The sequence below is a fragment of the Callorhinus ursinus genome, unplaced genomic scaffold (genome assembly GCF_003265705.2).
Source record: "Callorhinus ursinus isolate GAN/ISIS: 27379988/994484 unplaced genomic scaffold, GSC_fseal_2.0 scaffold9, whole genome shotgun sequence".
Lineage (NCBI taxonomy): Eukaryota > Metazoa > Chordata > Mammalia > Carnivora > Otariidae > Callorhinus > Callorhinus ursinus.
Genome location: NW_027397071.1, coordinates 36163462 through 36189978, shown reverse-complemented (window position 1 = coordinate 36189978; position 26517 = coordinate 36163462). Strand labels below are relative to the sequence as shown.

At 34.6% G+C, this 26517-nt stretch overlaps 1 protein-coding gene across 4 annotated transcripts in view; it reads right to left on the bottom strand.

Moving 5' to 3' along the window:
- The window catches only part of ADGRL4 (adhesion G protein-coupled receptor L4), a 113287-nt gene that overhangs the window by 28309 nt on the left and 58461 nt on the right, over nucleotides 1-26517 (bottom strand). For all 4 annotated transcript variants that reach the window (XR_012379393.1, XR_012379394.1, XM_073896448.1 and 1 more), the window contains exons 3-13: nucleotides 22246-22398; nucleotides 15232-15381; nucleotides 14287-14357; nucleotides 13298-13477; nucleotides 13006-13189; nucleotides 11819-11935; nucleotides 6907-7109; nucleotides 4533-4706; nucleotides 3075-3278; nucleotides 821-1041; nucleotides 631-697 (exon numbers count right to left, since the gene is read on the bottom strand). Coding sequence is in view for 2 of the 4 variants with exons in the window: in XM_073896448.1 (XP_073752549.1) it covers nucleotides 631-697; nucleotides 821-1041; nucleotides 3075-3278; nucleotides 4533-4706; nucleotides 6907-7109; nucleotides 11819-11935; nucleotides 13006-13189; nucleotides 13298-13477; nucleotides 14287-14357; nucleotides 15232-15381; nucleotides 22246-22398 (1724 nt within the window). In the remaining 2 variants the exon portion in view is untranslated. The remainder of the gene's footprint in view (nucleotides 1-630; nucleotides 698-820; nucleotides 1042-3074; nucleotides 3279-4532; nucleotides 4707-6906; nucleotides 7110-11818; nucleotides 11936-13005; nucleotides 13190-13297; nucleotides 13478-14286; nucleotides 14358-15231; nucleotides 15382-22245; nucleotides 22399-26517) is intronic.

Here is a 26517-nt window from a genome sequence, read left to right as displayed (position 1 = left end):
CCAAATTTGTAAGTTTGAAACCACTTCCAGTAAGAATTAAAAGGCCCTCTTCCTCACTGAAATGGGACTATCAATATATGACTTGTCTGCTCATGAGAAATAGTGGGTTCTTGTCTCTGATGTCGCAGTTTAGTTTAAAATCACTTTCATGATGACAGGGTGCATGAGGATGATAAAACTATAAAGATGACAGTCTAATCTTCAAGGATCACTGATCATTGATAGAAGATTAAATACTGTAAACATCTGAAATGCCAGATTATCAGCTGCTTGGCAAACTCTCAGTATTGAAGTATGCTCAGACATTACTGATAAATGAGAAATGCTTTTCCTATATGTTATGCAGAAATATCTCCTCCTCCTCCAGGAGGGGCAGATGAATTGTAATACCTCTGAATTTAAGATATATATATGTGTGTGTGTGTGTGTGTGTGTGTGTGTGTGTGTGTGTGTGTTTATATATGTGTTTATATATATGTTTTTCTCAATCATGATGAATATGTATAAAATGTTAATAAATGACATATTGTATTGTGCTCAGAATTATTGTTTTCCCTCAGAGTAATGCCCGATTGCTGTGAATTTTAATCATCACTTTTTGGAATTCCAACCAATGTTAAATATACGTACAAGAATGATTAGACATGCTGGTCCTATAAAACTCCAAATAAAGTTGTTTTCTGTGCTAAGCCAACATCTGAAAAGTAAATAATAAATCTATAAATATGTTTGTACGTACTTCACAAAGCAGCATTTTCAATGATACATGGAGCATATTCAGAATTGCATTTCAAATACTTATGAGATCATCTTAACTTACACTTTGGTGGTGCCATAATATCTATATCCCAATGATGCTGAAAATCCAACTACCACAGCCGGGCTGAGATAGCCAAAGATATAAAAATTCTTGTGCAGAAAGCCCTTGTTGTAGATGACGCCCACAACAATGAGATAGAGGTGGATGCCTTCAATGCACATCCATGCAAAGGCAGCTAAAAAGAAATAATGCAGCAGCCCGGCAATGATTGAACAGAAGAGCTAGAAATCAAGGAAAGAAAGAAACCATAAGCATTGTTTGCTTTCACATTAGCATAACACAAAATCCTGACTTTCTCCTCAAATTATGCCACTTGATATAATGCTTGATCATGTTAAAATATCCTCTCATCAAGTGCCAGTTTTTTAAGATGTCCCACTTCCAGCTGAGCTTCATCAATGTGAAGCCTCAATTGTGAAGAAATCCCGTGATAGAACTAAGTTACTGTTCTTGTCCAGAGAGTTATGCTTTTATACATTTATATCATGTGAGAAGTTGTGGATTTGTCACATGTAAACCATGATATCTTAGTGAATGTGTTATGATTTAAGTTAATTTCTGTTTTGGAGATGCCTTTCCTTTCCTTAATTTTATTCATGCTCAAAGAATGAAAATTATTGCTAATACTATGGTAAATGAAATATAATAAGTGTCTTGATTATTGTGGCAAATATTAAGTTTATAAAACAAATGATGATATATTTTGCAAAAATATCCATTATGGAGTCACTTTAAGTTATCAGATTATCAGGCAAATTTGAGATGGATTTCAGTTAGATATTATTTATTAGTACTTCACACATAGAATTGGAGTTAGGCTTATAAGAAATAACAGAAGAAGAAGTACAGTTAACACACTTCTGTACTAATAGAACTAACAATATCTATTGCTGGAAAGAGAACATAATACACACTTACATGCCTATTGCACTTAATAAAAAAGAGTACAATCCAAGCATAATGAGATTATATACTAAACTATATTGGGAGTACTATATAAGGTTGGGAACAGAAAGGTCACTAGTGATCAAAATTTGGGAACTACTTTAGTGAGGAAGTAAGATTGACATATGGCTTGAAAATGGGAAGAACTTGAGAGGTGAAACAGAATTGAAAATAAACACTCTAAGGAATATTTTGGGGTAAGGGTAATGGGGAGATGAAACTGAAGGAGGAAATAGGCACTGGAGGATAGTGGGTGGTACAAAATTGGCAGGTGTCAGGACTACCCCTGCAAAATAAAAAAAAATATATGAAGTTTATAGTTTAGGGTATACTATTTAAAATAAATGTTTGGTGGCATCTACTTCAGAAGAAGAACTTGATAACTAGGCATTAGTGTCAGTATTTGAAAGATTTCTAACAGGGATGGAAATATGGAGGCAACTTAATGTCTTGTGGTCCTGAGGATACACTTCTCTAGTCTCTACCTGCATGGAGGGCAGCTGACCTAGAGCTCTAGCTGCTGTGTCCTTTCCCACAGGCTGCTACACAGAGGAGTCCCCTGCCACGTGACTCTGGCTCAAGGTCTTCTCAAAGGACTCCTTGCAACCATGCTGAGCTTTCCTGAAAACGGCACTGCTGTGTAAAATGCTTCCACCTACTACTTGTCCTTTCTTCCTTCTCTCCTTTACTCGGGGTCAGACCTGCATCTTGGTCGGATGGCTCTCCAAGTCTCTCTCTTCCCATTATCTCTCAGCCATTTTGCCTAATTAACTTATTGCACGTTGAATTCCATTTTAATGTCTGCTTCTAGGAGGACCCAGACTAACACAATATAGAAATTGTTCTGTAAGGCCCTCCATCAGTAACGGGGGGAGATAGGTAGTTAGGAAAGTGCAGTGACTAGGTGGAGCCAATTTGTCATATTTCAACCTGTGAACCCACTGCTTTTCTATTCAGTCCCTGTGTTAAGATAAAATTTTTATTTCTAATTCTCTTTTTGTCCCTTCTGCCTTTGTTTAATGCCCACGTAAAAAACAAAGCAAAAAATAAAAAAGGCTATTTCTTCAGTATGTTGCTAAGTTTTCATTTGTCCCAATGATTCATCATAACAAGGGACATTGTGCTTAATGAAATTGACAGGCATGTTTTAGATATGTTAGCATTAGCAAACTTAGAAAAGACTTAGGAATAAAGTATATGGTACGTTTGCCCTTTAAGCTCTTAATTATAATTTGTGATTCTATGACATATATATTTAGGAAAGTACAAATTCAGAAAACAAAATAGAGAGTAAGAGAGAGCTACATACCTTATTAGTATTTGTATTGATCCCAACAAGAAAAACTAGTTCAGCAAGGAAGAGGTTACAGCAGAGATTTTTGTGAATTGTTGTTCTGGTGCTTTGAATTTCACTGAAGAACCAGAAGGTAAAAATGCATATGGAAAGGCAAATCAGTGAAATAATTATTCCTAGTTGAGTGATCCTTGTAAGAATATTATAATCTTTAATACCCTAAGGGAAAATAATAATAAAGCTGTTAAGAGAATAACTCAGTAACTTGTCAAAGGAACTACAACATATAATGAACTTCCTTTTTTGGTGAAACATTAATCAAAATGTTCATAAAATGTAAAAATACAAATGTGCATTTAGATGAGAAAAATTTTGTACCTTCGAAAATGCTCAATATTCAGGGAAATCTGATATAAATCATGTAGCACTTTAAAAGTTCTGTAATTAGTGCTTTTTTTTCCTGGGCATAGTATATATTAGTGTATGGTTTAACAATGTTATCGTCATCAGTTTCATGATATTAGAAAGGCAATTCATTATTGTAATGTGAAAATGGTTAATTAAAACAGATTTATCAGTGGTGATAACAAGTCTTTTTTCTATGCAGCAATTCATCTAAAACACATTAAACAACGGTATCAGAAATGCTGAATATATAGAATATCAAAACAGTAAAGTTGTGAGACTTTGAAATGGGAAAAGTTGGTTTTATTCTAACCAGATGAATATTTATATCTTATACAGAGAGTAGAGGCTTCTTTGCTTACTTAACATTCAGGAAAAAAATCTTTGTGACTGACATTACGGTTAGGCAGATTTATTTGGCCACTTTATATATTTGATGGATTCTCAGTAGACATGGAAATGAACCTGTAATTTAATGAAGATTATGATACAGTGATATAAAATAAGAAACTGTATAGTGTAAAAGAAAGATATTATGGATGCGAAAAACAGCATACACCTACTCGCTGTAGAGAGATCTTTCGTGTTTAAAAATCTTGTACAGTTCTACATTATTAAAACATTGTAATAATTATAAATGCGCTAGTACTTATTGACCTGGTTTCAAATATTTTTAGCTAATTTGTAACTGGTAAAAATAAACTTTCAATACAAAGGCAAAGGCCCTTAAAGACCATGATACATTAAAATGTAAGTGGTTTTTAAAAGCAACATTAAAAATTAAGAGTCAATGGACAGGTATTTAATGCACAACCTACTAGCTATCATAGACTAGGTAGGTCCTAGACAAAAAAAATAACCTAAAATCCAGTCTAAATATGTCATACAAGGCAGGTAAGAAACCAAAGACTAAAAAAGATAGTTTTGGGGTTTTATCAGTTAACTAAATATATTTGCACCCAAAGAAACATAAAAAATTAATTCTCTTGCCTGATGTATGTAAACACGAAAAAAAAAAAAGGAAAACAGGCAGGTTTATAAATACAAAATGATGGAAAATTGTCTTACAATGGAAGAACCAGAAGACATCAGAATTGCAAAATGTGTCAGGTGGTTACAGCGGCATGAGGTGTGGGTCTCATTTGAGGACAGCAGCTTGCAGCCCTCCAAAGACCAGCTGCCATTCATCGTGTCAGACGAGTAGCTCCAAAATGCACATTGACTCCTATACTTATCTGTGGTCTGAAAAAGAGACATTTTACTGATGGAAAAAAGAGAAAGAATTATACATATAGCATCACACTTCTCATATTTAAAATACCATTTCATGTATCAATATAATTACAACCATGCCTAAAAAGTAAAGCACAAAATCAATGCTAATAAACGAGTGCTGGCGTTCTGTGGAAGAACTGAAGTTACTGCAATAATGCTATATTTTATCAATTCCTGTGTCACAAAAGTTGTGAGAATTATGTATCATCAAATGAGATCATTTAGAATAGTGCAGGACACATAATTATCATATGATCTTTATTTGATAAATGTTTACAGAGAATATACTGGGTATTAGTCATTGACCCAAGTACTAAAAATACAATACTGAACAAAACAGAAAAAGTATTTGCACCGCTGATTTTAGATTCTCATGAGATGAGAAATTATTAAACAAGAAAAATAAACCAGGGGAAGGAGAGAGAAAGTAGTTGAGATTGGTCGGAGGAGGCCTTTCTAAGGAGATGATATTAAAGCAAATACCCTCAATGAAGTTAGACAGAGAGAGTAAACCCTAAGACTTGGGAACAGAAGGTTCCAGATGGAGTGGAAAATGGAAAAGTTCTGAGTTGAGACTGGATAGGAATCTTCCAGAAACACGGGAAGCCAGTATAGTTCGGGTACAGTGAATGAGATAAAGAGCAGTTGAAGACAAGATCAGAGATAAGGTCTGATTGCATAGACTACAGGATGATTGTTTAATAAATAGAGTTCTCTCTATCACATATTTATATTAAGTGATCATAACATAATATTATGACAACTACCTCCTTTGAGGTAATGGAGAAGTATATACTAATTGGTGAAATTGCAAATAAATTATCAGGGAATCAGGAAACTGAGGGTGTTATATATGAGGTAGCTTCTATTTTTTTTAGGAAAACAATGGGATCCAAATTTTGTTCTCAGAAGGAGGGAAACCATGAATTATGTAGGTCTGTCATCAAAAGAAAATGATAAAAATTCCTAGGAGTCATTAATTTGAATGGGAACAAGATTTGAACAGAGAGGAAGATTAAGGATAACCAAGTTTTCCCATGAATTTTGGTGAAGAATTTTTATTTAAATGTGTGTTGTGTTTTGTTTTGTGATTGTGTCAGAGATTTGTGAAGTGGGTTGTCCTTGGCATCTCTTTAGTTGCCGAAACATTCCACTAGTAAAAACTGCAGAAAAACCCATCAGAGCATGTGAACGAACAATGTTTTAATTCTAGTGTCAAAAGGTCAGTTAGCATCTAAAAATATCTAAGTTTCGTTTCCGTTCTTAAAACATTAAAACATTTCACACCCTCTTCTGAACATAATGCCTACCAATGTTTAGGTTTGAGCTACTATTTTCTTTATCTTCTGTATTTAGTTTCTCTCTACATTAGATGTCTTTATTTACAGTGACACATTTGTATTGTGTGTAAGCATATATGTTCTTTTAGTCCCCTCCCTCCCCCATAAATATGCAAATACAATTGTCCAGCTTCAAGGGTCTCCAAATGGAGTATCAGGGGTACCTTAATCACATACTAGGACTGAAATTCTATCAAAAGTCCAAGAAACCATCAACTGTAAAAAAGCAGCAAATAATCTATGATCTTTAGTTTCCTCATTCATTTTTAGGTATATAAAAAACCCAAATACTTAGTTCTTTCTAGTGTTTATTATGATAGGGTTTTAATTACATATGAGCTTGAAAAAGATCTGAAATAACAATAAAGGAATAAAATGGTCTCAGCTAATTTCTTTATGAAATATTGTAAACTTCTCTGTGATTTTATTTTAATCAAAATTTAAATCCCTGCAAATATTAGTTTAAATGGCAATTAGTAATCAAACAACTCTGTCATTACACAAATGACATTTATCTCTTTGGCTCTGATACATTTTTATAACTCATTCTTAAAAGGTATGGAGACTTCCAAAATGAACAATGTAATTAAAAATAAAATTAAAATATAACAATTTCAGAGAATCAAATGTGTAAAATTCCTTGATATTTATTAGAAAGATTACAGAGCACTGAAAGTATAAAAATGTTTTATAGAAAAATTAGTTGAAACTACTCTTTTAATTTTTAAACTCAAGAATTCACATACAATTAAAGTGACAATAAAAAAAAGTTCTCTTCTCTAAATGTTTCACACTCATAACCAATAGTCACCAGAAAAATAGCTTACCTTCATGTGACTTAATGTAAATGTTATTTTTTCAAGTTCATACAACGTGGGTGGGTTTGAGCTAATTGAGACAGAAATCACTGAAGAAATGACTCTTTCTTCCTCTTCAGAATTATCAGAACTTTGAGGTTCCAGTAAGTTGTCAGATGATGAAAACAAGGGACCGATACTCTTATAATATAAAAATGCAACTGCAACATTGCCTATCAATCAAATAAGTGTATTTAGTGAAATTCTTATAAAACAAAAATATATTTAGGCTCTCAAAATAAACATAAAAATTTAACAAAGTTTTTTACTCTAAGGCCAGTCATGAGAATACCTAGACACTAAAATGTGGATCATAATAAGTGCATGTCTATATAATCAAATCATATTAAGACCTATTCCCTGACCTCCATGACTGTGAAACTGATCACGGATGGTAGCATTCCCTTTGCACAGGCTATATTTAGGAGAAAAATAGTCCTAGATAAATGTATATCCCACTCCTGACTAAGAACCAAGGTGTGAAATGTATTCACTTAAAAGATTAAAATTTGGAGTTACTACTTTGCTATGCAAAGATAGGAATTAGAAAGATGTTGGAAGAAAATTATCACTAACTTGGAGTATTAAGGAAGTTGAGAATTAAACAAGTTGTCAGACAACACTGAGTTCCACCTCATGCCCACTGAAATGTTTCCTCTTTAATATTGATGACATACTGGTATGCAGTCTCCAGGTAAGAAATTTACTGCCTTGCCAGACAGCTATTTATCTCTGCCCCTTGACACTCCACAAATGCAGCAAATCAGCATATAACCCAGTACTAGAAATGCAACCTGATCAGCACAGATTATCATGTGACTATTTTTCCCTTAGCCTAGACATTACACCTATATTAGTGGATCGCAAATTGTCTTGGTTTTTGAAGCAGCTCATTATTACTGATATTAAGTATGTGAACAACTCAAAATCTAGATCTATTGTCTTTTTAAGATTGCTGTTGCCACTTAGGTCATACACTTCCTCTATCTGTTGTACAGAATTATGGACATTAAATTTAAACGACTTTGCGTTCAGAATTTATTCTTGGAATCAAAAGTTCTGTTTTCAGTCATCGTTCCTAGTTGTGTGGCCATGGATAAACTGCTTTGAACTTCAGCTTCTTCATTTATAAAATGATAATAGTAATACTTTAGCTACTTACTAGGCTAAGGTGGAGACTAAATTAAATAATACACGTGTTTTCTGTAAAACTTAAGGTCCTGTATTAATATGATTATTGTTACATTTTTAAACTAGAAACATTATATATTTGCTTTATTTGCTGGGACAACTTACAAAGAACTCTTTTATATTTGCTTCCTCAAATTTGTGACACCAGAATAATGTGAAAGGCATACAGTCATCAAAACCATAAATACAAATGTTGATTCTATCATAAAATACGAAGAACTGTGCCCTCTAGCTGCCATGTTGCGTCACTGCGAGTGTGCACCTAATCTCAGCAGGTCTGCGCAGAACCCCTGAGCGCCAATCCTAGTCCCCAGCGCGGTCTCATTTCCGCTCCAACAAGGTGAAAGAAACTACCATGAACCAGGAGAAACTCGTCAAACTGCTCAAGTGCGCATTGGTAGGAGAGAAACTGCTCGCCAAAAGAAGAGGATGGTCCAGAGAATGGCGCCGAGGAATGATAAAAAACTTCAGTTCTCCTTAAAGAAGTTAGGGGTAAGCAATATCTGTGGTATTGAAGACGTATGTTCACACACTAAGGAACAGTGATCCACTTTAACAAGCCTCAAGTGCAGGCATCCCTGGGGGCGAACACTTTCACCATCACAGGCCAGGCCGAGACAAAGCTGCTGACAGAAGTGCTACCCGGTATGTTAAACGAACTTGCAGAGTCTGACCAGTTTAAAGACCCGTTAAAGCTCTGCCCACATGATCTGTGGATGGAGAAGCACCACTTGCTTCTGCAGAGGAGGATGATGATGAAGTTCCAGATCTTGTGGAGAATTTTGATGAAGCTTCCAAGAATGAAGCAAACTGAATTGAGTCAACTTCTGAAGATAAAACTTGAAGACGTTACTGGGAGCTGCTACTGTTATTAGGACAGCTTTTTAAAAAATTCTGTTCATGTCTCTGATAAAATCTAGATCTCTAATATTTTTAAGCCCAAGCCCCTTGGACACTGCAACTCTTTTCAGTGTTTGCTTAGACACAATTTGTTCTTTGCAGCTAATTAAACTGAAGAAGCCTGGGAATAAAGTTTGAAACAAGGTTAATGAAAAAGAAAAAAAAAATCTAAAACAAAGAACTGTGATACAAATCTGAGTCCTTCCACATGACACACAACGTCACAGTAATAAATAATATTTTTGGATATTGCTATGGTTATGTGAACTAGAAATTGCCAAAATCTATCATGATTCATGTTATCTTATCTAAAAAGGTATCACAAGAAACATCGCTAAGAGATTGCTGAAATCTAAGTATATTAGATAAAAGTATTTTCCGTTAACTGCCAGCTTAAGAAAACTTGTATCGAAGAAAGAAATGAAGTTAGTCTAACATGGCTGGGCTAGTGACATTATGAAGAGTCCACGTGATGACAACTAGCCCAGCCTTTGCTGTGGACAGACCAGGGCCTGAAGCAGGATCTGAAAACCTTTTAGGTCAACTTGAGTTAGTCCAATGGATGAACCAGTTCATATCACAGTGACTTCTCAGAAGTTGCAGTAGGAGCTGGTCCAAAATCAAATGAAGCCCCGAAAAGATAAGATGGATCTTTTAAATCTATTAATCACTCCTATCTTTTCTCAAGGAAAATATTTAACATCAAATTTTTGACTTTGGGTAAAATGTGATTCTTGCTGCATAGAATGCTCCAAAATCCCTTCTTAGCTCCGTTCTGAGTATTGTTTCAGTATTTGTCCATTCTCATCATCTGAGCCTCTTCTAATTGCCATGATTTCTCATTAATTCTTGGCTTGATTTAGCTTTTTTTTTTAAAGATTTTATTTATTTATTTGAGAGAGAGAATGAGAGAGAGAGAGAGCACATGAGAGGGGGGAGAGTCAGAGGGAGAAGCAGGGAGCCCGATGCGGGACTTGATCCCGGGACTCCAGGATCATGACCTGAGCCGAAGGCAGTCACTTAACCAACTGAGCCACCCAGGTGCCCCTTGGCTTGATTTAACTTTTAACTCTCTTATCAGATATGTACCTTCATTCAGTAAATGAGGGGCTTATTTGCTAATGACAGGAAGTAAAAATTCAGTCTATAAAAAAAAGATTAAAAATCCACCTGTTCTTCCATGAACCTCCCTATTTTCCTAATAATGACACTATGCAGATTTTAACTTGAAGCGTGTATTTTATTAATGAATATTTATTGGTAAATAAATAATCACATGTAGACATCATAAAGCAGATTTTATCAGTTTGTTAGACTTCTCTCTGTGTTTTCTTGAGAACTGACATTATGGTCTCTTTCAAGTGTCAGTTTGCATGCGTGATCTTCAAATATAACAAAGCTATCATACATTCAGACAGGATCTTTTTGAGAAATTAATTCCATGACAATTTTATCATCTGTCACTATAATAAGTATTTTCAACAGCTCTATTCTTAGCTTCTAAACACTACTCAAATTGTCTTTGAAATTTCAACAGTGTAACACAGTCTTTGGATTTGCTCCTAAATATTATATGTGTGCTTGGTTAATTAGAATATGATGTAATAGGGTAAAAGCCTTGGATTCAGTGGTAGTATGGCTTAGTTATTTTTTCTTTGTTTTGTGGCCATCTGTTTCTTACCATTGTATAAAAATGACAAGAAAAAATGAAGAGGATAATATCAATGGGTTAGGAAAAAAATCCCACATTAGTGTTGTACAAAATTTTTTAAAAGGATGTTCTTCTGAGAATGAATGTGCAGAATATTAAAAAAATAGACACAATATCCATTTATGAAATGATGTCTATACTAGAGACCATACTGTGCTATTATATATACTTTTCACTTATATTTATGACCACCCACATATTCTTTGAGAATCTATTATAATTCACATTTCACTTAGGTAGTGTATTTTGACCTATTTGAGAATGATAACAATTCTTCTGTTGGCAGAGATTTTTTTTTTTTCTAAGTGCATTGCGTTAAGAGAGCAGATACACGGTTAAAATAGCTGCTTCCTTGCCCTTGATTAGGTGACAAGGAAAAGCTGGTCAGGGTTGATTTCTTTGTTAACTTCCTCCCTTCTAGTACTGGCTCTGTATTATTTGTTGATGTGCACGGAGAAAAATCCATTAACTTCATTGTGCCTTAGTTCCATTATCCATAAAGTGAGGAAATTAGGGTAGGTAGTCATCAAATCGCCCGCTAGTACTGGCATTCCATTTCCCAAGAAATCCTGCCTTTAGTTGAGAAGTTTATGGTACAAAGATGAAGAAATGGCAAGTGGAAAAGAAATCCAAACCTAAAACACCAACTTTCTGTCTTTGGGAACATTGTTTGTTTTCCTCACACAATTATAAATTCAGCCTCCAAATAAGGAATATGAAGGATTACTGAAGAAGAAATAGTAAAAGAATCCTATGCAAATTATAGCACCTATAATTGCTGCAAAAGAAGGAATAAAATCACAGCTCCTCTATATATTTCATTAGAATCTCAACAATATCAAACATCTTCAGTGATTGGGCACAAGACAAGAAGGACATAGATATTGTCAGCTAAAATTCTCACCATGTATTGACATCCGACTGAAAATCTTGAGTACAAAGTCAGAAATTCTGTATATAAACATCAAATATTTTCTATAGGAAACCACACGTTATGTGTACATCTGATACAATCAAAGGCATGATAAGTATTTATTGCAAATTACTGACATATTGAATATAAGACTATCAAAGTCTTACCATATGAATCATATGCAGCTTTTCTCTTTGGAAATATATTTATATAATCTCCATCCACATTCATATAGGGATGAGTATGTTCGATGTGATATGAATCAAAAAAGAAAGTTTTGAGAGCTGAAATAAAACCATGAAAATCATAAATTCTTTGAAGTTAGTTTAATCAATGTATTTGTTTAATGAGGGATAATTTTATCCATCATTATTGTATTTTATCCATCATTATTGTATTTCAACATTTTTTGGCAAGTAGAATGAGCATATTTTGAACATGCTTAGACATTATAATTTATATCTTAAAAATCTGATTCAAGTTTTAACTTTTCTGATTGCACTGTAACACTCATGGTTTAATCTTTGTTGGATTAAGTAAAAGACAAAATACATATGTACACAAGGGAGCCGTAAATTATAATTACTAAATCAAAGACAAGCAACCACAATGTCTTAGAGGGTGGTATCTATAATAAAATTTACTATATGGAGAGTGATTGAATTAAATTCTTGAGTGATAATTTCTTTACCTGGGATTGTTCACCATTTTTATGCAAGAATATCACAGACATGCAGGGATCCTATATATTAGTCATAATGCTTGCTACTTTAATTTGGATAGGTGGTGAATCATGATACGAGATGGTGATTCTTGCATACTTATTGCTGCATAGCAAGATGTCACCCACACAATATAATATAGATGTATGCAATGATTATCAGAAAAATTTCTTTGTTTCCTCAGAGCAACTTTATAGGCATCTTTAATTTGATTCAAGATTCTGAATGTTTTGAATAGGAGATTGCATGAAGCAGGAAACATTCTAGTTTGCTAAGTTGATTGCTTCATATCAGAAAATCTGTCTAGAACTATCTTTGGCTAAGGTAGATCCTAACAAGTCATGAGATGACTAACTCAAAATGACAAGGGAGTAATGTACTCTGAGCATTTAAATGCTAGACAGCTCAGGAATAGGACAAGGTGAAGATTGTAGGAAGGAGGCAATATTATGTATTCATCCTTTTTACTCATACTTCATTCATATTACTCTTGTAATGTACATTGCCATTCATTTCTGCATTGATGAAACAGGTGACAATTTAATTAACAGTATTTTAAATACTTTCTTTCCCTTTTGAGAATGGCCTGTTCAGCAAACACTGTTGTTTTGAAATTGACCTTGGCTCCTTACCTATATCACTTGAATTAGTATCGAACTGAGTGGTCTTTTGGAAGTTCTGAGATATCCTTAAGGTAGCCTGTTCAGCAGCATGCATCAGTTTTGTGAGATGAGTTCTTCTACGATTCATAGATAACTTGTCCCAAACTATAAATACGTCCTTTTGAACAAAATTATTCACAGTTTTTACAAATTCCTGTTGAAAAAAAAAGTGTGTCTTTTAAAAATGTTGGAATCCATGAATCACAGATGTAAGGAAAAGTTTAAAGCTCAGTTATATTGAGTTAAAGCTCAACATACTTACAGTAAGAGTTGAATTAGAAAGGGTGTCCTTGGCTGAATTAGTGCTATTCATGGCACCCAGTAATGGGGATGATTTAGCTAATATTTCTATATATGTAATTATATCCATCGGTGAAAGATCTTTCACAGAATCTCTATAGACTTCTTGTAGCAAAGCCACAGGTTCCTTTATGTGTCTAAACTGTACAAAAATGAGTCCAGAAAAAAGAAACCAATTTAGAGTACTACTGGATCTTTTTAAGAATAAAGGCTGTATGTTAAATTTATTCTAAGTTTGTTTTTCCTGTGCTAATTGTTAATAAGTTATCAGACTACACCTAAACCATAACATGCAGCACTGAAACTTGAAATTATTTATAAAAGGTTAGCAAATAAAAAGTATAGAAATTAGAAAAGAAACAGAATGTTTGAATTAATAACTTTTAAAAATTAGCTTTTAAAAAGTTATAATATATGATAATGTATTTTGAATTAGATTTTAATCAACCAGAGAAAATTCTTTACAATGTGATATATTGGAAATTTGTTTTTAGCTCACTGTTTGTCATGTTGAGAGTCACACTTTCAATCACATGACAATTCTGTGAATGTCCTACTTTATTTACTCTTTGAAACATTTCCTTTGAAGTACAAAATTTCCTTGCATTCATTATGTCTTCTTAGAATGTGGGAATGGGCCTGGGGTCAAAGTGTGTTTTTATTATTATATTCATCAACTTTCTTTATATGTTGAAAACAAAATTCCTGGTATACTAAACAATGAAAAAGTAATATACATTAAATATCTCAAAGTCTTCCTCAATACTTTGGGGATTTTCAAATTGATCGTTCCTGTGACTCAAACTACTTAAATCTCTATATGTAAATAGTTTCAACTCTACATGAGGATCAACTGGTTGTTTTTTTATTTAAAATGTTACGTAGGAAGGATTTTAATGGAAACCAAAATGTCAAAATATAATAAATTCTTAATCTAACTAGTTTACTTACTTTTGTTAACATTCTATCAATATTTGCAGCAATACAGGCATTATCTAGATGGCAGTTCGCACTCACATTTTCTGTAAAAAAAGAAAATAGATTCTGTTTTTTTTAAATATTTTTTCCTGGGGTGCCTGAGTGACTCAGCCAGTTAAGCACTTGCCTTTCTGCTAAGGGCATGATCCAGGAGTCCCGGGATCTACCCCCCCGCATCGGGCTCCCTGCTTCTCCTTCTGCCCCTCACACTGCTCATGCTCATGCTCTCTTGTCTCTCAAATAAATAAATAACATAAATAAATGAAATATTTTTTCCTAAGATGATTATATTGATTCCAATAATTTTACTCCCTTATTTAAATGTTAAAAACACATTCTTAACACCTGAGTTTTATTTTTTGTTTTACTCGTTAACATTTGCCTTTTTAATTATTTAAAAAAGTTATTCATAATGAAATACACGTTTATTTTCATTTTATTCGTTTATTTTTCCTTATTTATTTTTATTTGTTATTTGTTTTTATTCATTAGGATACACAATATTTTATGGAAAATGGAAGACTGTAATTACCCTGCATGTTAACTACATATGTTAATACATAAAACATATGGTCTACTTCTTCCATTAAGTAGAAACGATACTTTTTCTTATTTCATTATATAGATAATAATGGAATACTGGCACATTTCTGGGTGCCTGGGTGGCTCAGTTGGTTAAGTGTCTGCCTTCGGCTCAGGTCATGATCCCAGGGTGCTGGGATTGAGTCCCACGTCGGGCTCCCTGCTCAGCTGGGAGTCTGCTTTTCCCTCTACCCTTCTCTCAAACAAATAAATAAAATTAAAAAAAATACTGGCACATTTCTTAGAAGATGTAGTTCTTTGTATGCTTTACTACTGTGTAGCATTATATTTTATATAGTTCTTCGATAATACATAAAATATAATCATATGACTTACCTTGGCAGTAAGTGCCATCATTAGGTGTGAACTGTGCTTTTCCTGTGGATGTCTGATAACCTTCCTTGCAGGAGCAATTATACCCACCATCCACATTTTCACACAGTGCTTGATCTCCACAGGCAGCTGATTCACTGCACTCATCTATATCTGGAAATATTTGAAAAATTAAATTTTTTATTTAGTACATATACAATTGGTACCTTGCTGATACAGTTATATATGGTTAATGATTTCATCAAATTTTATAAGAAAGTAAGGAAAATTCCATCATTTGGAAAACAACAGAGCAAACTTAGCTGCATATATTTTTTTTTAAACCCTGATTTGGTCAATCATTTTGAATGGATTTAATGAATATTAAAAAATGTCATTCATGGATCAAACTCTTGAATTATTTTCTGAGTAGAATGATTCATCCACAAAGTCATTAAAATAACTTCCATCATTGACAATTTAACATTTAGTCCTAATTGAATAAAGACCCAATTTTTAAAATACATCTAAAATTCTTTGTTTTCTACTATTAAACTAAATTTTAGATTGTAACAGCTCAGTTTAATCTGGAGGATAAAAAAGAATAGCCCATTTTCTTTCCAAAGCTTCATTTTTGCACATAAGTTATTCTAAAAATTAGCAAAATGTGTGATTCAACCCCCTTAAAATTTTACCACAACTTATTACTTTTGTGCAGGTTATATTTTACTATGATTCTGAATACACAGTCATCATAGATAAAGTAACAAATTGTACAGAATTAAGTCTTAGATTTTCAGTAGTCATATATCAGAGTCACAGTAAAAATGTTAGGTTTTAAGCTCATATAATTTATATTCTTAATTTAAAATTTTACATACTGCAGTGAAATATGTCTTAAAGTTATAAATACAGTATAAATACTCTGCCAGTAGGCAGAGTTCCAACAGGGAATGATTCCAAGGAATGGAAGAGTCCAGATCATTACCTTAAGCTAGTGCAAAGATTTTTGTGTTCCCAGCCTGGCTCTGACATCTTAGAGATACTCTATGTTAGATTAATGAATAAACCTGTAATCTTAAGTATAAAATTTGATTTTTTAAAAAAACTAATAGAGTGCTACAATACTGTTTGCCATAAAAAAAGGGGAGTAATCAAAGTCCAACTTAAAAGGTCATCTAGCTAGTTATCTTAAAAGTAGTTGATCCTAATTTTTCACTTCAAAAATGCAATGAAGGCACAGAATAACATTAAAACTCAAACCACCAAAAACTGAAACTGACAGCAGCCTCTTGGTAGTTCTTGAAGAAATGTCCATTAGCTAGAAAGGCAATGGTACTAGATTTAAGAAGACAATTCATAGGCCCGAGAAAGGGGTAGAAAACTCCTTGTTCTTCTGCCAAGCCTATATATTCATAATCTGCACTCCCCAGAGAGCCAAGTATACTACTTTTCAAGAAACAGGAATACTATCCTAGCACCCTCAACCTCTTCCTCTGATTTCTGTATATGTGTGTTTAGAGACTGCCACTACACACACACACACACACACACACACACACACACACACACACACACACCACACACAGAAAATAAAGTAGGGGATAAGCAATAGCAGGTTGATTCTTAAGATATAGTGAACCGTCAAGGAAAGCATTCCAGGTAAGGATAAAAAAAAGAAGCTATGTGGAAGTGCAGACTGGGGTTATTATTTTTCATGAAATCCATGAGGTGAGAAAAAATATACAAGAAAACAAAAGACTAGTCTTTCTGGAGCAGGGCTGAAGAAGTAGCATGTATTATACCCAAATGGGGATAACACCCCAATGAAGATGTGAACAGACCTATGTGGTATCATAAATAGAACAATTTATTTTATGAATAAGAAACATGTTTTATGAATGCCCACATTTCCTATTTTTAGATGTCTTATATGGCTAACAGGAAATGAGGTGCTGAATTCTCTCAATTTTAAAATTATTTAAAGGTGCAAATTTTCTTGGGAATGTTGTCCCAAACCCATCTCTAAGCAACATACAAATATTTTTTTTAAAGATTTTTATTTTTTTATTTGACAGAGAGAGAGGGAACACTAGCAGGGAGAGTGGAAGAGGGAGAAGCAGACTCTCTGCTTAACAGGGAGCCCGACACAGAGCTCCATGACCTGAGCCGAAGGCAGACGCTTAACAACTGAGCCACCCAGGTGCCCCAGCAACATACAAATCTTGGCAAACTCAACGTCCATCCTCTCTCTTGTATTCTGGACACAGGGGTATATAATCTTGTTGCTCAGAACCAACTGTGTTTTAGTTTTTCTCTGTGCATCCTCCACATCCGTGGTGCTTGTTGGGTTTCTGCTCTAGTTCAAGCCTTCCTACCACCACTCACTTAGCTAGTTATTATCCCAAAATGTCAGCCTTGGACCAAGTAGGGAATTTCAACCTCTGAATTCACCAAGCAACAAAATGGTAATCTGTAAAAAAAAAAAAAAATAAGGAGGTAGTCTCCTGGGAGACCAGCATTCAAAATTAGGATTATGCAAATTTTAATATTCTGACTCCAAATGTTATACAAGAATATTAATTAACCTACCAAAGTAATGCTTTTCAAATCTTAATCAACCCATCAAAGTCATGTTTTCCAAATTGTTTGGACTTTTCTTGCTTATACTTTTTGATTTTATAACTTTTTACTCAAATGTGGAAGTGAGGTTTGCTGAATTTGATGTCCCTCTCACTCTGTTTATTGAATCTAACCCAGTGACTGGCTATGCCTCTACTTGTTAGCCTATCACTCTATGCCCCTTGCTACCTAGTAATATAGAGAGAATCATAAAATATTGAAAGAGCATGCCATGCCAAAATGAACATGACTGCTATTTTGCAGCAAGATCTACACCCACTTCTCTGGCAATCTCTTGCAGGGCCTCATTAGCTGGAATCGAATAAAAACACTATGTATCCTTCTTCCTACAGGTAAAGGCCCTGTAGAAGATTTTAATTCAAATCCTAGTTATAATACTCATTAGCCTTGTGACTTTAGGTAATACTATTAAAAATACCTTTTACCTTAAAAGAATTCTTTTTTAGAACAAATGAGGAAATGTATGTAAAGGTGTTTTGAAGTTGTGCCCAAGATATAATAGGTCCAGTGATTCTATTCATATTGTGTGTTTTCTCATAGCAGGAGCCCTGTGAATATGTAGGTTTGGAGAAAACAGATCGATAATGAGTGTCTCATTAGATTGCCATGTCTTAGTATTCCCCAGATATGTAAAAGAGGAAAAGAACCCCCACCTCATCTTAATAAAAGTTAAATTGCTATTATGTAATTATTTCAGTCAGGCTAGAATTGACATATCATATTTAATAACTGATCCGCTTTTTCTGCCACCAACCTAACACTCAGCTTAATACTAATAATTTGATTTTGCCAAATGTAAGCACATCATAACAATCATTTGCTTGTTTTGCACATCAAAAAATTCACTCGCTCCTTTTTCATTAGTAAAGTTATGCTTGTTTCTCATGTTTACAATGAGCCAACCCAGCAGCAGTTTATCGTAATCTTCTTTCAATACATGATCCTATGATTGTTTTGATTCTTATCATTTTCATCAATAACTGAATTGTCTAATGTTTAACTCACAGACTGTGAAAAAAAAGATAACACATTCAATTACTGAAAGTAATTTGCAAAGACAAAACTGAATGTTAATATTACTCAAAGCCAGAAAAAAAAATCTGAAATTATCAGCGTACCCAAGGCAATAGGACATACAAAATTATAAGCAGTAAACCCTGCTCTTCAGCATGTGGTAAATGTGAAGGAGTTCTTGGGTTGTACTCATTTGGCCTTGGGAGAATTCACTGTCTTATTGGATGCCTCGGTTTTCCCATTTGTGAAATATGAGTCTGGAACCAGGTCTCTTGGGAGCTAGGGATCTGAAATTCTGTTTTACTGTAATTCTAAGGGAAAGCCAATGTTCAGGATGCTAAATTTCCCTCAAAGCCTTCTGCAACAAAATTACCTTCTCTGTGGACAACAGTATTTGAATACAGACTAAAGGTAGATAATTTTGCTTGGGTCATTTCTTGCCCTGAATTGGGGTTTTTCATGATCTATTTATAGAGGTTCTTAATGAGTATAATTACCAGACATGTTAAATTTAAGGATAAGCTAAACTTTCAAATCAGACGCAATACAGTACAAGGTGATATACTAACATAAAAAGAAACAGAATTATAGTTCTCGTTCAAATTCCCTGAAGATTATCATAGCGCATAATGAAAATACTATAGGACTAGAGAGGGGGAAAAAAGAAATAGTTGTTCTGCTGCTCAAAAAAGCTTAATCCTTAAGGACAACAAAATTGGTGAGAAATAACCATTTTCCAGAGAATGAATTTTTCAGTGAATAATCCATCAAACAAAACAGGTAGAAGCTGAAGGACTCGATATTGGGTGCTGGATTTTAATATAGTTCTTGTGTTTACTGATGACTTAAAATAGCTAAAAAGGGAATTAGCCAAAACTTATGCCCATTCCACAGTATCTCAATAATAAATGAGTATTGGGAGAAAGAGTCTGAAATTACAAATATGTTATACTTCCATAAAACGTTGGCATTCAATCATCTCTTTGTGTGTGAGTTCCCTCTGTGTCTGTGATTCCGTTTTTTTCTAATGCAGGAATTCTCTACTTGTAGGGAACACAGACAGAGAAATAGAGCCTTTTGTGAATTGAGGCATATTAAAAGTAAACACACTCAGATGAAAAGACAGATGTCTTCAAGAGACAAGAGGGAATGGAGAGCATAGTTAAAATTGTATTAAATTCCAGTGATTAAGATGTTGTAAGTTCTAATTTCTTCACTAACTGGAACAATTCTAGTAAAGCTTACAGAGCTCTATAATTAGAACTTAACAACTAAAGGTAAAATGCATATTATACACACATAACATTCTAAGAAGACTAGCAACTAAAGTAGGGGCTTGAGAAGAACAAATAGTGAGATATTACAAGTTTTCTGGACAGAGCTTCATAGATTACTTCCTGAATATACTGTAAAGTTATATACTATAAAACTTTTTGCTGAAAACACTAAAGATAAAATTTATCCTTCAACACAAGGTGTCTGGGTGGCTCAGTCAGTTAAGGGTCTGCCTTTGGCTCAGGTCATGATCTCAGGGTCCTGGAATCCTGCCCCACATTGGGCTCCCTACTCAGAGGGAAGCCTGCTTCTCCCTCTCCCCCTGCCCCTCCCCCAGCTCATGCTCTCTCTCTCTCAAAAATAAATAAATAAAATACTAAAAAAAATATCGTTCAACAAATATTGTCCTCTTTTCTCATATTTTAAATCCTTTATGCCCTTGCGCAAACATGATCCACTGCATTTGCATGATTCAGATCAATGCATAAGATTTAGATGGCCACCCATTTTTGCCTCCTGTGCCTTTCCAGATACAAGACTGTGATTCTAATCCTCCCTTTATCCTAAACATGTGAATCTGGAGTAGCCTCCACATCCTTTGGCTATCAAATGAGAATACATTGTTTTCTGTTTATTTAGCAGAGTAAATGTTGTGAAACCATAAGTACATGAGACAAGATAATTTCTTTGATACAGACATTTCACTGATAAAATTTCTTTGAACATTGTCTCCTAACTTATCATGTGTTAATAAGAACATTGTTAGATTTCTCCTTAGCTTACTGACAAGAATCTCGGTAGGGACCTAATCAAAGCCTTCAATGTGATCTAGATTAACTTCGCTATCTCTCTTTTATCTAACTATGTAAAATAGAAGCAGCACATTACCCTTGTCCACGTTGCATATAGTCTTGGTTTCTAGTCTAATTTCTTCTCCTGGCCAATACTTCACTCTCAGGGCCTCAGTTCATGTATTAATTTTGCAGATTACTATCGGCCATATTAAATTAAGCTAGTTGTTGGTAAATTGGACAGTTTTGTATAAACCATGGCGAAGATGATTTATAACTTGCTTTCAAAGTTTAAGTCTTTGGCTCCAGAGAATTTGCCTCTGAAAATTGTTCATCTTGTTGAATTTACTAAACAATCTTTTTTTCTCAGACTGTAATCCAAATATTGTAGGATCTGGTATATCAAATGCATGACCAAATTATAATAGAAGGACATTTAAAAACTTCTAGATACTCTCTTCAGACTTAGAATAATTTCACATAGGGATTTAGTTGAAATTATTATCATTCCAGAGGACATTTTAGTAAGCCTGAAATGATTTTCTAAATAGGACTCTATTTAGAAACTAAAAACATTAGTTTTTCTGAACATTAATAGTTACACTTCATGCAGGTCTTAAGTGTAACTACCTTTCAGCAGACAATACTAAAAGCACTAGAACAATTCTTTTATAACTAATGCCTTTCTGAATATTTTCTGAGAAAAGGTGGAGCCCATTTCAGAGTGCATATTTATAAAAGCATCAATATCTTGGCATGCAAATGATAATTTTCTTGAGTCAACATATAAAAGTGTAAATATTTATTCTGTTGTTTGTCACCATGCTAGATCTCATACTTTCATGATTTTTTTCTCATCAACTGCTCGATTTTCTCCCCCAAAACATTTTCCTTACATCCTTAGATAAATATGCCATAGTATCTGATTATATAGCATTAGAGAACTAAAGGAGTTGATGAAGTTTCTTTTTTTTTTAAAGATTTTATTTATTTATTCATTTGAGAGAGCGAGAATGAGAGAGAGAGAGAGAGAGAGAGCACATGAGAGGGGGGATGGTCAGAGGGAGAAGCAGACTCCCTGCTGAGCAGCGAGCCCGATGCGGGACTCGATGCCAGGACTCCAGGATCGTGACCTGACCCGAAGGCAGTCGCTTAACCAACTGAGCCGCCCAGGTGCCCCAGTGAAGTTTCTAAAAGTATTGCACAACTAGGGTACACTCAGGGACTGGTAGAATTTGGTCCAGATAATATCTAATCTCTGGAGGTAATAAGCAGTAAGAGATAGGACAAATTTAAGTTAGGTAGTCAAACTTACCTATGCAGATGGTTCCATCATTAGTGATAAACCTGTCCTGGTTACTGCTGGATCTGAAACCGGGGGCACACATACAGTAGTAACTTCCCTCTGTGTTAGTACAGTTGGCATTTTCACCACAGGGCTGGGTCAAATTTCCGCACTCATTATCATCTGTGGAAATATCAATTTAAAACATTATTTTTATATAATTGAAATTAATTTCTAATATTTTCCACCAATATTTGGGAACTGTGACTGTTAAATAGTTTAATGTAATGCGATGTCAATATTTAGGAAAAGTTAACAGTACATATTCTGCACTTATTTTTATTTATAATGTGACACTTCCTTTGTAGTTGCAAAGCAAACAGAATCTATTACTTCTGAAAACAATGAACACAGTTATGGAAAACATATCAGAACATGTTCAAAATTTTATATGTAATTTAATAATAATAACGTCAATACATTATACTCCTTTGTAAATTTATAATACTCTCTATAATTAGTCAAAAGCATACCATAAGTTAAAACATCAGATATTACAAATTGACATGTTCTAATCATGTACCATTTGTTTTTATTACTTATTCCCTAGAAGAATTTTGCATTACTAGGTTGACATCTCTTAACTTATTAATGAATTTATTCATTAAATACTATGTGCATTTTATTGTCCTATAGAAGAGCATACAAAAAAACATATCATAGTCCATGGTCCTTACCTTCTAGAATTTAATACAGTTTGTCAGAAAATATATAGGTTCATAAGCCTTTGTAAAAATCAGAAAGCAAATTTATACTACCCATCAAGTAAATAAAACAGAAAATAAGTGCTTTTCAGAAGTGATCATAATAGGCTGGAGGACGAAGAGAATATCTTCAGGTGACATTAAGTCTTGTGGGTTGAATTATGTCTCACCAAAAGATAGGTTCAAGTCCTAATCCTGTGTCTTGTGAGTATGACTTTAGAAACAGGCCCTTTGCAGATGTAATCAAGTTAAGACGAGGTTACACAGAATTAGGTGGGCCCTAATCCAGTGGCTGGTATCCTTATAAGTAAATATATGAGAAATTTGGACATGAAGACACAGGGGAGAAGGCTCTGTGGAAACAGAGGAAGGGCTTGAAGGGATGCAGCTGCAAGCCAAGGGATGCCAAGAACAGAATAGCTGGCAACCACTAGGAGTTAGAAAGGATTCTTCCCTAGGCCCTTTGGAGGGAACATGACCCTTCCAACACCTTGATTTCAGACTTCTAGCTTCCAAAACTGGGGATGCTATGTTTGTGTTGTTTTGAGCCTCCAAGTTGGTGCTAGTTTTCAAGGCATCCTTTGGAAACGAACGGACCCGAACTGGCCAATTCAGGGTAGGTAAGTATTGGTCAGAGAGAAGACAGGTCATGGAAAGGAAGACAGAATGTTGGGCAAAGAAGCAAGCATAAGGTAACTGAAACATTTCTGAAGTTAGAGGGAAGCCAAACTGGGGAGCACAGAGAGAAACCACAGGGGAGTCGCTCTAAAAACAAGTTTGAAAAATATCTTTAATTTTTATCCCCCATTTTTATCAAACCAAGTTTAATTTCTCCTTAAGGATGAACTGTATGACATTTAATTTGTACACAGGCTATTGCAGACATACAGTGATAAGTAAGAGTTGGAGATTTTTCCAAATGTTTTATAAATATGAATTCACTGAATCCTTATGTAAGCTCTAGGAAGAAGGTACCATTGTTATCCCGTCTAACTGCTGAAGAAAAGAAGGAATAGAGAGAAAAAGTAACTTGCCAATATCACACAGCTATTCAGTTGCAGAGCCAGGTAGTTTGGTTCCAAAGCCTGTTCTCTTAACTGTTGCATCCTGCTGCTTCTGTGAGACTTATTTTAAAATGCCAAAATGTAAAATAAGAATTTATCAAATGAATTATGGGTCTATTTTGAGAGATGGAAAGATACTGAGATAGTGACTTCTGAAAGAAAATGGAGACTTTATTTGCATGCTATTTTTTTTTTATTTGAGAGACAGAGAGAGCATTCGTGGGGGGAGGGGTAGAGGGAGAGGGACAAGCAGCCTCCCTGCAAGCCGGGCTTGATCCCAGGACCCTGAGATCATGATTTGAGCTTAACCAACTGAACCACCCAGGCACCCCTGCATTCTATTTTTTTTTAAGATTTTATTTATTTATTTGAGAGAGAGAGAGAGAGAGAGAGAGAACACGAGAGGGGGGAGGGTCAGAGGGAGAAGCAGATTCCCTGCTGAGCAGGGAGCCCGATGTGGGACTCAATCCCGGGACTCCAGGATCATGACCTGAGCCGAAGGCAGTCGCTTAACCAACTGAGCCACCCAGGCACCCCTGCATTCTATTTTTTTTTTAAGATTTTATTTATTTATTTGAGAGAGAGAGAGAGAGAGATAGAGAGCACGAGAGGGAAGAGGGTCAGAGGGAGAAGCAGATTCCCTGCTGAGCAGGTAGCCCGATGTGGGACTTGATCCCGGGACTCCAGGATCATGACCTGAGACAAAGGCAGTTGCTTAACCAGCTGAGCCACCCAGGTGCCCCCCTGCATTCTATTTTTAACTTAAATTTTATTTCCACTTACTCATTTTCAAACACTAAGGATATACGTATAGATGTTAACATATGGTAGAAACTAGGGGTGAATTCCTCTCTTTTTTCAAAAATGACTACTATGGACAGGTCAGGTAAGATTTGCAAATCCTATCCTTTCAAGATATTCAACCTATATAGTTCTATTCCATAATTTTATTTTAATATTTATATGCTTTATCACTTTGACTTATTATATTAATTATAATAGGCTAAGTGCTATAAATGTATCCAAATATATAATGGCTCAGTACAATAAAAAGATTATTTACTGCTCTAGTCAGAGACCAAGGTTAGTGTTCCGGTCATTCTTTAACAATGGTTCAGGGACATAGGCTTGTTCTATCTAATGGCTCCACCACCCCATAGGGCCTCCAGGCTCTCTGTATTGATCCAGGTAGGGAGTTAGGGTAGAATAGGGCATAAAAGAGACCATCACTTTGGTCCACATTCTATTCACCAGAATTCATTTAAATGGCCACACTTGACTATAAAGGAGGCTGGTGGCCATAGGCCAGGAAGAACAAAGAAAAGATTTTGACTAGTCAGAGCTTTCTGCCATATTTATTCTTTCACGAATACAATGACATTTGAATAATAAAAGCAGACATATATGAATACCAAAAAAATTTACCAAATATAAGAAAATCTAGTTGATTAATACCAAACATATGTAAATTAATTGACTGGAACACAAAAGGGAAGATAACATTGTATTTTTGAAGTTACTGTAATTTCCTTAATCAATAAATATCATTTAAATTAGGCATATCCATTGCATTAATAGCTTTTACTCTTCCCTTGGCCAATCACTTATTTTGTATGTTTTCGATTTGTTTTGATATTTTGATATTGTGCCTCTGATGGAGGCTCAAAGAAGAACCATGGCCCTGCCTCTGCCCTTCAGAATCTGGGCATCTTGACAAGAGGGAAGGGGTAAGCAGAGAACAGAGAAATGCATATGTGGTGAAAGAAGACTCTGCAAGAGTAAATGATGGCCTCATTCCTTTTGCTCAAGTGGGGAAAGAGGACAGAAGAGATTTTCTGGAAGGATGAGGTTTTCGTGCATTACATTTTTATATAATTCTATTTGGACATAATTTTACATATTATGGAACTATTAAAAAATGTTATGGAAGGAGAAGGAAATAATGTAATTGATGTCTTTTCACCTCCCACCTGACTACAGGGTAGTTTCTTACCTTACGGCATCCATGGGAGCACGTTTTAAGACATGGTTGTCTGACATGATTACTACCATTCACTGAAGGCTCCCAATGAACCAGGCATTGTACTAAGCACTTCATATACATTATCTGACACTCGTTTTTAATCCTCATATAAACCTAATGATGCAGACATGATTCCTATTTTACAAATAAAACTGAAATATAAAAAGTTGGATTACCTTGCCCAAAGGCACACAACTAATAAGTGGCAAAGTTTGATTCAAGACTGGAGCTTTCTGAATGTCAAAGTGATCTCATTTTTCTTAAATACTACATTATAAAAGAGTTCATAGTGGTAATAGCTACCATTTATTGAGTGTTTATTATGTGCTAGTCACTGTGATAGAAAGATTACTGTAAAATGGAAAATACGTTGTGACTACCTCAGAAAATTGTCATGAGGACTAAAGAAATTGATGTTCAGACAATTCTTAGAGTGGTGCCTAGCATGTAG